Here is a 14175-nt window from a genome sequence, read left to right on the forward strand (position 1 = left end):
ATTTCCATTCCAATATCTTATAACCCCGTGATCAGCTGCAAAGGATTTGTTGAGAATGAAGTCTCATGATCAAGTGTTCCCAAAAAACAACTCTTTCTTTCAGGAGTCGAAACAAGTGTTTGGGGAGAAATTCAGACAAATATGCGAGAGATCTACTGTGTCCAAGAGACGTGGTGGGATTTCTGTGTCTAGAGAGATTGAAAGACGAAACAAGAGAGGTGGCGTCCAAGATGATCCCATGAGAACTATAATGTTCTTGGGTTCTTGGAGCCACACTTGAATAACTTTCTAGTGAAGTTCATCCTGAAGATGGTGATGATTATCAAGAATTCAATAGTATGTAACAATAATTAATTTGTCAATTACAATGGTGTTCTTGTTGTGCACATAATTATTAGAACAAAAGGTGATAGTTACTATGTCTGTTATACGGTTCAAGGAGTGATTACTGTAAGATTTAAGTAAATGCAAACTAAATAAGTGTAATGTAATTACCGTGTAAATCAAGATGAATTGTGGATGTAGACTCTCAAATGCAAAATTGTTATTTCGATATTGGGCTCGGACAAGATCGTGATCCCTTGATCGGAGTCAGCAATCAACTCATTAAATCCTCAAGTAAATTCTTTATTTTCTCCACTCCAATTTCAAGCATCCCAGGCAGGATACCTGGGACTAAAATAGCACGAGCTCACGTTAGCATTGAGCAGCTTCAAAGCCGCTTTCGACTTAACACACCTTGGGGTTTTGTACTGATTAATCGACGCGCCACCTTGAGCAATGAACAAATCCATCAGCTTCTCAAAAGTCCCCGCCTTCACCACTCTGATCTCCAGTGGCCCCACCGACTTATCATTCGTCCTGCACCGCCGGTACACGTAATCCAGCCCCTCCTCCACCGCGATGCAGCACTCTTCCACTGCTTCGGCGGAGACTGGCGGCTCCTGGGGGTGGATTGTGTTGTTGATCTCCCAGTAGATGACGTAGTGGCCGGGGACGGAGGAGGTGTCGGCGTAGCTGGTGTACTCGACGAGGAGAGCGTGGCGGGGCTCCAGCAGCCTTTTCACGGCGGCGGTGATGCTGCGGTGGAGGTCTTCTTCGTTCGTCTTGTCGTTGTCGATGCTGAGCACGACGTTGCGGCGGCAGATGAATCGGAATTGCGGCGCGTGGTTGTGGAATCCGGTGACTTGGAGCACGTCGCCAATGCGGTACCGGTTTAATCCTGATTAATTAATACTCCCGTGCCATTAACAAGTTATTGTGATGATTGCATGAAATTGCACACAAATTAATATAGCAATTGCAACACCAAATTAACTGCCTTTACACACACACACACACCGAAAACGTATTTTTTGTGTTTTTGGACATTTCCAGCTAACTATGGGCTTATACACGGGAGCCCAATTTAGTAAGTTATGGGCTTATACATTGGATAAGTAATGGGCTGATCCACTAGCAATTCTATGGACTTTCTTAAGCGAACTTATCCACCTAGAGCTTGCCATCGAAACTGCATACCTCTGTCTGCGTAATATAAGTGTTTTTCTCTAATTAAAACTGCCATCAAAAGTGTTTTTCTCTAATCTAGTAATATGCGGCAAAATCTGTCTGTCTGCGTCATCCTTTAATATTATTTAATATAAAAATTTTGTAACTTTTTTTATTATTTAATAAAATATATGTAAAATTACGTGTATAAGAAAATAGTGATAAAACAATATATATAAAATTAATGACATAATATTAGAGAGTAAACTAATGCATGAAAATAAAAGAAATAGTGGAGACCGAGAAATAAAAAGTTCGAAGTTGAATAAATAAATTAATTAAATATTGAAAATATAAAATGATAGACCAAAAAAGATTATAAATTTATGTGTTTCTTTATCCAGAGTCCCTATGATGGTAAATATTCATCCCACTACAGTACTAAAATTCATGATCTACACTTTGTTATGATCATTACCCTGTAGAATATAAATGGAATTTTTTTTTATAATATGGATATCTTCGTGGTTAATTAGGACTATGAATCTTCTCATCTTATTGGTTCAATGTATGTCAATTTATATATATATATCTATTCATCACTATAATAGTTTTAGTATATATTTATATACAAGTTTTTAATTTAAAAGAAATATTTGAAGAAAATAATTCAAAAAATTGTTGGATTTTAAGAATCCACTGCAATAACTCAAAAAACTAATTCAAAAGGTAGGAACTTAAAGATTTATAACATATTATAATTTGAATTAAAAAAAAATTCGCCTCGATGCACCAAGTTGACCAAATAAAATTAATCATATTAAAGTGTACATCAATTACACTTAATTAATAATTAGTTATTATCGAACCTATCAATAATAACTTATTCTTTCAGACTCCATCATTAATCTTTATTTTTTTTTTCTAGAATTTGAAAGTTTTTAAAATATTAAATTATTTTATTTTAAAATAAAGACGAGAATGATTTAATAGTCAAGATTTTTTTAAGTAAATTAACTTAAATAAAAAATGTGAAAAATGAAAAATTAGGTTGTGATATATTAGTACATAGGTGGTGTGGGGGGGCTCACCGGAAAATGTAGTGACGACGAGTTCATAGTAACAACCCACTTTGACATGCACGAGATCCACTAGCTTACTCTGAGGCACTTCTTCCTCTTCATCTTCTTCTTCAAAATCCATAAACAACGACCCGTTTTCACCCAACGGTATAAACTCGAAGTAGCCCATATTCGGCAACAGCGTAAACGACACCTCCGACGGCTCGCACAACGGATTCACATTGACTCCGAAATAACACTCCGACGATGCGTACATCGTACAAACCAACGGCAGCTTATCGTCGCTGTAATACTTCAATGCCGGCACGTACTGCGACATCGACCCCGTCACCACCGCCTCAATATACTTGGCGTTCGGCCACAGCCTACATATGATCCCCTTCCACGACGTCGTCTGGCTGCAGATATCCTCGATTTCCTCCGCCAGATCAGGGTCGAGCGGTCCGATAAGATCCAACATGGCGGACCTGCACCCCGAATCGGTAATTCCTTCATTGAGTTCCCCGGAGCGAATATCCTGGCAGAAATCACGCCAGTGGCGCTCGAGGAAGGAGATGGAGCGGAGGAGGGCGGAGGCGAAGACGGCGCCCAGGCGGAGGACGCGTTGGCGGTGGATGAGGCCGGCGAGTAATTGACAGTACATGCTTTGATCGCTGTCGTAGCAGAGAATTGCGGCATCGGGGCTGGTGAAATCATTGAAGGGATCGTGGGGACGGTGCTTGAAGTGGGCGCTCTTATAGTAGCTGGTTAGCACTGTGCGAGCCGGTAAGCCGCATGGAGTCGACATTTCTGCTTTCACGAAGTAGAGGTACATGGCTTTGCCTTCATCCAGCCCAGGGACGTGCCTGGTATATGTTAATAATTATAACATATAGATAAAAATAATGATTCAATAACATCTTATAAATCAAAATCTTCCTCCTACTCAAGATTCTTGAACCCCTAGGTCATGCAAAAATTCCTACTACACAATGATAAACTGGAAAAAGTGGGGAGTTCAAAATTAAGGATATAATTCTCAACTGGTTCATTATAGGCATGATGAGATTGTATAGGAAAGTACGGCGATCAAGATCCTCCGCGATGGACGGCATCAACTTGGGCTCTCCGGCCGATGTTCCGGAGCTGCAACGTTGTCATCAATTATGCATCACTGAAATGATCATGCATGATGAAGTTGCAAGTATAATATATATACCTGCATATTATCTCAGTGATGGGGTGGGCAGTAATGAGATTGGAGTCTTCCCCACTAGCAATTCTGAGAATGTAAGGTCGAATATCCTTGTAAGTGATAACAGGGACACGCTTCTTGAATTGAGACACTGCATCCCCCATACCCCCACCCCCGCCCATGTACAAGTATTTATTCAAATACTGAGTACCCCAATTTTGTGCCAAGATTTTTCTCAAAATTTCTTCTTGCACTTCACCTGCTTTTCTTGTTAGTCTCTCCAGTTCCTTCACTGCCTCTCCACCTTTGTACTCCAATTTCTTCCCGTCCATTTCGATCGATCAAAATCCTGTATTTTTTATGATATATGATTATATAATTACTTGTTGTGGTTGTTGTTTGAGTGAATAGTAGAGGCTGACTACTGAATGGGTCTATATATAAGGTGGAAGCTAAGCAGCCATGTCATGGCGTAATTAATATATATGTTATCTGCACAGTGGCTTCTTTTTGGGATATGATGATGATTGGCTGCCGCTCAGACATTGTCGTTCCTACGGATTCCACCACGAGCCCCACCACCCAATTTGCTCTCCTGCTCTACCATCATCCTAATGCTTACTTAAATCTTCAATTCTCTACTTCAACCTTAGCTGCTCCGATTTGAACCATATAGACGCACTTGCATATTATAAGATCCAACGAAAATACAAAATTCATCATTTTGATTTGAGTAAGAGTTTTTCAAAAAACTTTCAAGGAAATGATTAACTTCTATTAATTAAAGTGGTGGCAACAATTATTTAACGGATTAAACCTTTGTAATGACAAACAGCCGTTTCCAGGACAGACTTTATGTTTTACTACTGGTGTCAAGTTATATTGTGCTTTTGCAAAAACATGGGTTTAATGGGTTCTTACTGTTTTTCCCACTCTTTTAACACTTAAGGCAGACAGCATCTGATGCATCCATTTCTGATTAGAAACCCCCTTTTCAAACGCCTCACCTCAATATGCTGCTCTGCGAGACCTCAATATTAAAAATCTCTGCTGATCACGTATGTCATAAAATTTATATTTTTCACTTCTGTATTATGTATTTTGTCTAATTTATATTTTTAAAGTATGAAAATAACAAAAACATCCATAACAAAATAATTTGGCATTTTTTACTTTTTACGCACTATAGGGTGCTAAGGGTCATAGGAATCGACCCTGCAACGACCCTCAAATTAGTAAAGTTGTTAAAAAAAAACAACAACAACAACAACAACAAAATAATGGTTGTATATTAAATGCATACACGTTACTTAAATTTTAGCCTGGTTATTTATAAATTTGGTAAAATACATAGATGAACATCCTTCAATCTAATGTTATTAAGAACGCAAGAATCTCGACATGATGATATTCGAAAACTCTAGCAACCTCAGCAAAATGAATAAGTGCATGCATGAGAAAAGACAAGTGAATCAAATTTGTTTGGTTTTGGTATCAGTTCCACATCTCTTTCTTTATGATGGATAAAGAGTGTGATATGACGTGTAATACATAACGACAACGTCCAATTCTATCTTTTTCCCTGATTGCAACCTCTCACCCTGTGCCTCTGCCTGTGCCTGTGCCCAACAACTTGCACCAAAAGAATAATATCGTATCATCATCATACCAATACCAATACCAATTTGCTATACTATGTATCTCAAGTACAGTACCTTCACCACACTTCCACTCATCAATTAATATACACTCCTATCTACATTAATTAACTAATTTATTCCCTTAACATACATATCAATCACAATTCAGCATTTTTTTTTTTGGGATTGTATGATTTCACGTGAACTACATATTTTAAAATAATTGAGTGGTCATCATGAATTCATATATTTTTGAATTTAAAGTCGGGCGAGGACCGAATTGGTGCACCACCAAAATGTAAAAGGCATGGATCTTAACCTGTTTGGTGATTAAGAGAAGAGTTGGGGATACTTAATTGTGTAAATTTTCAAGACTTTGAGGTGTTCCTAATTTAATCAAAATCATTCTTGAATACTAGTTCCAAACTAAGAGGGTGTTTGGACAATCTTATGAAACATTTTAAAATATTTTGTAAGATGTTTGAGGCCATAATTTTGAGTATTAGTGTCTGCGCGCGTACTCCATAACCCGACTCGATCCAAACTCGAGTACATACGGAACAATCACACGTGAAATCGTACAATTCGAAATCCGATTATACACATACATAACATGAAGAATTTACGTACGAAACGATCTCAGCCAGAGAATGCAATTCGATATGCCTGAGAGGAATTTCTAAACGCAATCAAACAAGTAGAAAGTAGAAAGAGAACACAAAAGGAGAAAAGAAAAAGAGATGGATGGAAAAGAGAGAGAAGTTCCATAGTACATATGTATGAAATTTTGTCCATTTCGATTTGATATTGATAATTAAGTAGCTGGAGGGATGACATAAGCCACAGATATAATATTTCCTTTTGGGCAGCAAGTGACAGACATAAGGTTTTGGTGATGGAGATGAATTTTTTCCCTTTGGACATATAATTGTAGACAAACAGTTGAGGACTGATGCGGAGTACTTCTTTTTTCACTTTCTCATAATGCACCCAGAAAGCTACCTCTTTTGCCTCCCTCGTTTTCCATCACTGGATATGGAGACCGCATTCGCGTGCCCCCCCTTGCATCATGTTGTCCTCCATTATATATATTTAGGAAAAAACAAATTAATTCTAATTTTAACCAATTATATGACAAGTACAATATACTTATGGTGTGAATGGCCTATAGTTTAAAAAGTGTGAAGAATTACATTTGTTTTATGATTGATTTGGTTCGACTAAATTTGAATTAGGTTAAAAAAATTCTATACATATTGTATAGTTAACCTCATTCCAACTGCACATATATATACATTTATCAATATATATGTATAATTCAGCTCGAAGATTACCTCCTTGTTTAATTTAGTCGTTACGATCCCAGATTTATTAAATATTCTATTCAAGACCCACAATCGGAAAAGCATTAAATAAACTTTAAAAATCGCCCTCCAACAATCAAGTCAGTATGATCATTTTGAGTAGAAAAGGATAGAGGAGAGAGCAGTAGTCCACTTGGATTGTTAAACGATCCTTTAAAAATTTAAGTTGTTAGAGAGAAGTCTGGACGTGAAATATGTTTTAAAAAATGAAACAATTTACCTCTCTATCTAAGGAGGTAAACTGCTTCATTTTTTAAAACACAGGGGGATAAATTGCTAGTTATTTTTTATAAATAATAATTAATTATTTATTTCAATATCACATGAGAATAAATTGCTATTCATCCTAATAAAAAGGCATGAATTTTATACACATCTTGCAATTTTCTTGTAATATATACCAGTGATGATCTTTGTATATTATATTTTAATTAACAAGTCAATATATGTGGTGAGTGGCGAAGCAACGTTGACAATTATTACAACATTGTACTTGAAAATAATATATATATATATATATATATATAATCAATGATCTATCTCAAATGTTGATCTAATGAGATTGTTAGGATAGTCAACTGCGTAAACTAAAAGCAAACATTACAGTGATGTCTAAAGAGTGGTAGGAGATGTTTTTTTAGGAAAATCAGGTTTCATCAAATTAAATTAATTATATAATAAATATAATATATTATGTAATTGATTAATTTTTTAAAATTATACATAAATCACATAATAAATATGTTATATTTGTCGTATAATTAATTCTTATATGATCATATAATTGATACCATGGCAATTTATATGCTTCAAAAGAGGTTAGTAATTATATATATTGATTGCAAAGCGCTGTCCCTGCTATGTTTTCTTCTGAAAGTTGTGCGGCTAAGTACCAAAAATACTCTTGTTTATTAGATATATGTGTAATAAATTATAATGAGCTTATCTGAGATTTGGTATAATTATATATGAAAACTCTGAATACTTTCTTGTTATTTAAAAAAATTATTAATACTTTCCTGATTTTAATGGACGTCTAATAATTAGCCAAATTTGTTAGGTTTTCATCTATTTTTATGGTGAACCGATCAAAATGTCCTTATGGATTAAAAATTATAATTTTATTTATTTTTTAAAATTTTTTGATCTTTTATGGATTAAGTGGATGGTGTTTTTTATGATTTTCCCATCCACCCCATTTGATTTTTTTTATAAATTTTTTATTTTTTAAGGAAAAAATAAAATAATATTGTAAAGACAAAGTTGATAATTCTATACTTCCATCCAATATATAATTTCATCAAACTTTAGAACTGTATTTATAACTTTTCAAATAACAAATGAGTATTTATATTATATCAAATCTCAAGGAAAGATGGTTGTAATTTTCGCGGTGACGAAAAAGAAATAGAACCCAAAAACAAAAAGTGAGCAAACACTTTGACTCAGCGTAATGCACATAAAGGAAGCAGCATTTTCAACAGTAATCTCAACTGCAAAATGTGGCACATGAAGTGAAAGCCACTCCCTTTCTCTTACTTTATTTTCCTGAATAAGTGAAGAAAGTTGCACAAAATTAAAAGTGCTTTATGCAGCTTGTTAAACGATCATCGTATTTAAAATTTTAAATTATTTAATATTAATATTTTAACATAATTGTGAAACTATGTATTTATGCAACACCAACATTCTTTTCCAATTTAGATGTACGAAAAGTGTATTTATGGAAAGTCTTCGCTGTGTATATATTATTGGGTCATGTGAAATATTTGAAGCCCAAGCCATTGGACTAACTGGTGGCCCAATTTGGGTCCAATTATGGTGATGTGTTGGGAAAATTAGTTTCACAGCCCAGCCCATTTATTTGACAAAGCCCAAACAAATGGGCTTTCTGTGGGTTGGGCCCATGCGGGGAACTATTTGAAAAAGACGAGAAACAAAAGGATTTTTATATTTAAAAAAAAAAAAAAAATGGGTCCAATTATGGTGATGTGTTGGGAAAATTAGTTTCACAGCCCAGCCCATTTATTTGACAAAGCCCAAACAAATGGGCTTTCTGTGGGTTGGGCCCATGCGGGGAACTATTTGAAAAAGACGAGAAACAAAAGGATTTTTATATTTAAAAAAAAAAAAAAAGGGGGAAAAACAAAATATCGAGTGGCAACCGTTGGCACCGGATAAACTGATAATCTTGCCCATGAATTCTCAATGGCCGCGGCAAATTTTGCACCACCACTCCACCACCGCCATCGACATCATCCGCGGCTCTACCTGTCCGGTTGCTCACCCCCAAATTCAAGTTCATTGCTGATATCAAGAGCATGGTTTCTCAGGAGAAAACCAGCACTCTCCTCTTCTTTCTGGGTCTTAATTGAGCCCACGAGAAACACTCATGGCCAGCTAACCCATTGCTCTCCCTCCCCTTCTTCTCCTTCTACTTCGCCGGAAGTTAGTGCCCCCACGGCTGAGTCGTGTATCAACTTGGGTCTTTCCCTGTTTGCCAAAGGACGGGTACTTTTTTTAGTTCTGTTGTTTTTTATGCTTTCTTCGAGTTCATCGCGTATTATTCGAGACGGAGGATGTGTAATAATTTCCCCTACATGTTCGCTAGCGGCAGTATTTCTTTTTCATTGATTATATTAAGATGGACGCACGCACGAAATCACGCTGATTATAGTTTTCTTTAAGTGATGACGATTGTATTATCTACTTCTGTTATTCGGTTTACAATGTGCATTCATTGAGATTTAGGGTTGAAAATTGAAATTAACTGCTCAATTCAACGTGAAATCAATCATCTGAAGCTCGGAGGAGACTAGTTCTCGTCCCTATATTTCTGTCTGGTGTAAAATATGGTGGTCTGGAGTTCTTTCACTGATAGTTAACGAACATGTCAAGGAATTCCCGGTATACGTTCCTTTGTATTTGCTTTTTGGGGGAAGCCAGTGCAAGAATCAGTATAAATGTCATTCAAAATTTGTATTCCAGGTTAAAGATGCTTTGGCTCAGTTTGACACTGCTCTTACTTTGGATCCCAACCCTGTGGAAGCTCAAGCTGCTCTGTACAACAAAGCCTGTTGTCATGCCTACAGGTAAGATTTAAGTCTTTGTCAATCTCTGATCTGAAATTTGGAGGGTTTTTACAAATTCTATACAGTAGAAGGTTCCAATTCTAGTTGGCAATTTGAAGGATGCTATAAATTCAATCTAGCAGGACAAATTCTCATGTCGGAGATATGAACTATGTATGCAAAGGCAACATATTATTTCAGGCACCTCAACGAGAAATATGTAAATGCTGCAAAATGCCAGGTCTCAAGATGGAGCAAGACCACTCTATTGTGATCATGATTTTTACATGTCACATTCAAGTATTTTCTATATTTAACAATTGTAAATACCAGGATCTTATTTTTCTTGTTTACTCTTTGAGGCAGGGAGGAAGCAAAGAAAGCTGCCGACTGTTTGCGCACAGCTTTGAGAGAATACGACCTCAAGTTTGGCACCATATTAAATGATCCTGATTTGGCCTCATTTAGAGCAATGCCCGAATTCAAGGAGTTGCAAGAAGAGGTTAGCTGCTCAAAGCTGGCCACATCTTCTCATTTTATCTACTTCTGGACATATGTAGATAACTTTTAACCGTCTTTGATCATGATGTGTAAGCTTGCACTGGTATTCTCCCCGCTTTTTCTTTTACCATCAACAGGCTAGATTGGGTGGAGAAGACGTAGGCTACAGTTTCCGGAGGGATCTTAAACTCATCAGCGAGGTCCAAGCTCCATTCCGTGGGATAAGGAGATTTTTCTATGTGGCACTGACGGCCGCTGCAGGAATTTCATTGTTATTCACCATACCTAGGCTGCTCCGTGCTATTCAAGGGGGTGATGGTGCTCCTGGCCTATTGGAGACTTCGGGAAATGCAGCAATAAACATAGGAGGTAAACACTGGCATATTTTCCTTTATATGAACCATGTGTTATTTTCATATTTACATGTTCACATAATTGGATGATGTAATTATTTGTTTGCATGAATCGCGAAATACTTGTTACAGAAATCAATTAAGTTTTTGACTCAGTATGGTGCAGGTATCATTGTTCTTGTGGCTTTATTTTTTTGGGACAACAAGAAAGAGGAGGAACAACTTGCACAAATTACAAGGAACGAAACTCTATCAAGGCTGCCTCTGCGCCTTTCAACTAACAGGATTGTGGAACTTGTTCAGCTACGAGACACAGCAAGGCCTGTTAGTAACTCTTCTTCTCTACCCTTTTGCATTCTTTCAGTTCTTACGTATTGGTGGTAAAATTAGGAGGGAGAAGAAAATTCCACTGGTAACTCTAGTTTTTTGGCATATCAACATAATATGTACTGAAGCTTCTTGTTTGCACCTCAGCTGGATTGTTTTTACACCCTTTTCTTTTGTAAACAAATTGCTTCCATTTTTTAGATTTCTTCTCTTTATATCTCTTAGATGAACATTTTCTCTCGTTTTTTGCTTTCTCCTTGTGGTGGCATTGAGTATCTGTCCTTTTATTATATTCTATTGTTGTGTAACCCTTGGAAGCTGTTGCATGCTCTCGAAGCGTGAATAGCTCTCTCTCTTTCTCTCCACCAATTTTGCCTTATGTCAGTTTCTTAAAATGATACTATAGCTGAGTATTGATTGTAGGTTATTTTGGCTGGCGATAAAGAAACAGTTGCTTCAGCCATGCGGAAGGCTGAGAGGTTCCGAACAGAGCTTCTTAGGAGAGGAGTTATTCTGGTTCCTGTTGTATGGGGCCAGGGCAGAGAACCACAAGTGGAAAGAAAAGGCTTCGGCCTTTCTCCAAAGGCAACTGCATCACTTCCATCTATAGGGGTAATACTGTGTAGAAAGTTTAATTTCTCATTCAATTATGTACAATAAATTGGTCTCTCTTACATATCCTTATGATTGCCCGTACCATGCTTAACTTGAAAAACAATAAACCACATTGTACATCACATATTTCTAAAGTGTTCTCTCTTCTCATGGATCCACAATAAAATATTGGACATCTACTTGTGTCTGTTTCTGTATGTGTTGGTTGATGAATTCTGCTCTTTTTTTCCATAGGAAGAGTTTGATAAGCGAGCTCAGTCTATAGTTGCACAATCAAAAATTAAAGCAGAGATTCGATTCCGAGCGGAAGTGGTGTCACCTGCTGAATGGGAAAGGTCGGTAATTGCAAGGTTTTATCAAGTATATGTTTAGTCTCATACAGTTTCAAGGATAAGAAAAGTATCTCTTACTACCTGTATCAAGCTTTGCCTGGTTCTGGAAGAAGACATCAAATTCACTTCTGAATGTATCTTGTATCAAACTCTTTTGATCAGTTATTTTAATATAAAGTGATGTACATAATCCTAAATAATCAATAAATCTCTTTGCAAAATGTGTGAAAAATCTCTCCACAAACATTGGCTGTACATGAGTTCTCAATTCTCCTCCTTCTCTATGTGCGTACTTTTAATGAAACAGAAAGTTTATAAATGGATTGTATATGTTATTTCCATGCGTAGTTTCTACACTACATAAGGCTTTGACTGCATAAGGCCTTTTGGATTTCTCCTTTCCAGGTGGATCAGAGATCAACAGAAGTCTGAAGGCATAACTCCTGGCGAAGATGTGTACATAATTCTCCGTCTAGATGGTCGTGTTCGGAAATCGGGGCGGGTTAGTGATCCTTTGTTTAATTATAATCATCAAACAGTAGAATCAATACAAGCATAGTTAGCATTTGATTATCGTGTCTAATATGCTGTTGAAATTTACAAGTCGCTATTTGTCCACCAAGTTGATGAAATTATATGTAAACCAAGTTGGTGGAAATTTTGTCAGCAGTGATATGATGCACATTTCCTCGGAAAAGTCCAGTGAAGAAAGACAACATTTTTTGGGCTCCTCGTCATTAAAAGTTGACGTCTTCCTCACCTATTTTGCCCTTGTTTTAAATTTGATGATCACAAGGTTTTCTTACATCAGCCATCACGAATCCAGTTAATTTCTTATAGGTTTCTGCTCAGTTGAAAAATCTGTTTTATCGCATTTTTTTTTCCCTTCATTATTTATTGCATTTGTTGAAGTGCTGATGTCAAAATTGAGAACTAAATAAATGTTGATATCATAAAAAGCCTGTGAGACACGAAAGCATTTAGGGACTTCTTGATACGTCGTTGGTGTTTCTATGCTGGTACAATATAATTAGGCTATGTTGACGGATATGTATTGCCATTTGCTTTTACAGGGGATGCCTGATTGGCAAGAAATTGTGAAGGAAGTACCCCCAATGGAAGCATTTTTGAGCAAGCTAGAAAGATAATGCAAGTTCTACGGGATTGTTAGTGCATTCAAGGTGAATATACAGATCACTTAGCTTAATTGGTCTTCTATTCAACTTATGACTATATATCTGAATTTCTTCTGACAAATCTCATAAATTTGCTTCCAAAATTGATCTTTCCCGTGTGCACATTGATTTCTTCATATATTCAGATTTGTAGAGTGATTGTAATATTTTTCTATTAGTTAAAAGAATGTGATATCATTTATTTGAAGCCTTCTCTGTTTACCAAACCTCTTGAGCATTGGTAAGCACGAGACTTAGTCCATTTCTGTAATTAATTTGTTTTGGGACTCTTTAGAAATCTCGACTATCCACACATTTCTTTTTTACTATTACACTAAAAATTTCTAGATTTAAGTGATGAGGTTTAATTTATGCAGTGAGGTTGAGGTCTCATTATTATAAGATTGTGATTAAATCCCACAAATATGTGGATTTTTGTCTATTTTAATAATATTTATTTATTTTAATAATAGTTGTTCGTTGATTATAACACATTAATTATTGATATGTTGATTGATATCTATCGGGAAAAAAGAAGTTTTTCATATGTTGATTATTACAGTGTTAAGGATTGAAATTCATGAGGTAATTTATACATAATCTATACACTTTAAAAGAAAGAGAGAGAAAAAGAAAATCCTCGATTTGATTGGTGAAGGACAAAGTTTGAATGGAAATGATCCTTAGTGTTATAACTTATTGAATTTCCATATGAGTATTTATTTAAGGTGAATGTTTGTATTCTTAAAAGGTTGGAGATTAATATATAGAAAAACTATCATTTTCGATGGTAGGTATTGAAAGATTCATGGCATTGAGGTTGAGGGATCCAACTTGTGTTCTGGTTCTGGACAACAATGAGGACACGGTTGAACCGCTACAAAACATGCATATAAAAACCACCTTCTCTACTCATTCAAATATTATTATTATTATTATTATTATTATTATCACCGCCTCCTAACTATAAATTCCCAACTCTCTAATCTTTGTGGTAGGTTTAATTGCTGCTAATATTTTAATAGGTTTTGGGGGGTGGGGATGGTTCTT

At 36.1% G+C, this 14175-nt stretch overlaps 2 protein-coding genes across 5 annotated transcripts; one reads left to right on the forward strand and one right to left on the reverse strand.

Annotated features, from left to right (window-relative positions):
• LOC105163158 (putative indole-3-acetic acid-amido synthetase GH3.9) lies at nucleotides 521-4403 on the reverse strand. The gene is made up of 4 exons (XM_011081403.2): nucleotides 3772-4403; nucleotides 3597-3698; nucleotides 2583-3418; nucleotides 521-1222 (listed from the first exon to the last, which is right to left on the reverse strand). The coding sequence occupies exons 1-4, from the start codon at nucleotides 4077-4079 to the stop codon at nucleotides 648-650; spliced, it is 1821 nt and encodes a 606-aa protein (XP_011079705.1). The 5' UTR covers nucleotides 4080-4403; the 3' UTR covers nucleotides 521-647.
• On the forward strand, nucleotides 8872-14068 carry LOC105163159 (protein LOW PSII ACCUMULATION 1, chloroplastic). Of its 4 annotated transcripts, XM_011081405.2 has the most exons (10): nucleotides 8872-9262; nucleotides 9740-9843; nucleotides 10189-10324; nucleotides 10461-10692; nucleotides 10843-11000; nucleotides 11427-11615; nucleotides 11853-11953; nucleotides 12356-12452; nucleotides 13024-13131; nucleotides 13920-14068. In XM_011081405.2, exons 1-9 carry the CDS (start codon nucleotides 8960-8962, stop codon nucleotides 13096-13098), a joined length of 1395 nt encoding a protein of 464 aa, XP_011079707.1. In that variant the 5' UTR covers nucleotides 8872-8959; the 3' UTR covers nucleotides 13099-13131; nucleotides 13920-14068. The 4 variants fall into 4 exon arrangements, with proteins under 4 accessions (XP_011079707.1, XP_011079706.1, XP_020549978.1 ...); XM_011081404.2 differs by lacking the exon at nucleotides 13920-14068 and having other exon boundaries at nucleotides 13024-13333; XM_020694319.1 differs by lacking the exon at nucleotides 13920-14068 and having other exon boundaries at nucleotides 9127-9262; nucleotides 10185-10324; nucleotides 13024-13333.

This window comes from Sesamum indicum, linkage group LG6 (assembly GCF_000512975.1).
Source record: "Sesamum indicum cultivar Zhongzhi No. 13 linkage group LG6, S_indicum_v1.0, whole genome shotgun sequence".
Classification (NCBI taxonomy): Eukaryota; Viridiplantae; Streptophyta; class Magnoliopsida; order Lamiales; family Pedaliaceae; genus Sesamum; species Sesamum indicum.

Excerpts from the sequence above, each read along its gene's own strand:
- LOC105163158 (XM_011081403.2), bottom strand. The coding sequence starts at position 4,079 with ATGGACGGGAAGAAATTGGAGTACAAAGGTGGAGAGGCAGTGAAGGAA. Across the intron at positions 3,419-3,596 it reads ATCATGCCTATAATGAACCA|GCACGTCCCTGGGCTGGATG; the intron begins GTTGAGAATTAT and ends AACATATACCAG. Across the intron at positions 1,223-2,582 it reads CGTCGTCACTACATTTTCCG|GATTAAACCGGTACCGCATT; the intron begins GTGAGCCCCCCC and ends TTAATTAATCAG.
- LOC105163159 (XM_011081405.2), top strand. The coding sequence starts at position 8,960 with ATGGCCGCGGCAAATTTTGCACCACCACTCCACCACCGCCATCGACAT. Across the intron at positions 10,693-10,842 it reads TGCAGCAATAAACATAGGAG|GTATCATTGTTCTTGTGGCT; the intron begins GTAAACACTGGC and ends AGTATGGTGCAG. Across the intron at positions 11,954-12,355 it reads TCACCTGCTGAATGGGAAAG|GTGGATCAGAGATCAACAGA; the intron begins GTCGGTAATTGC and ends TCTCCTTTCCAG.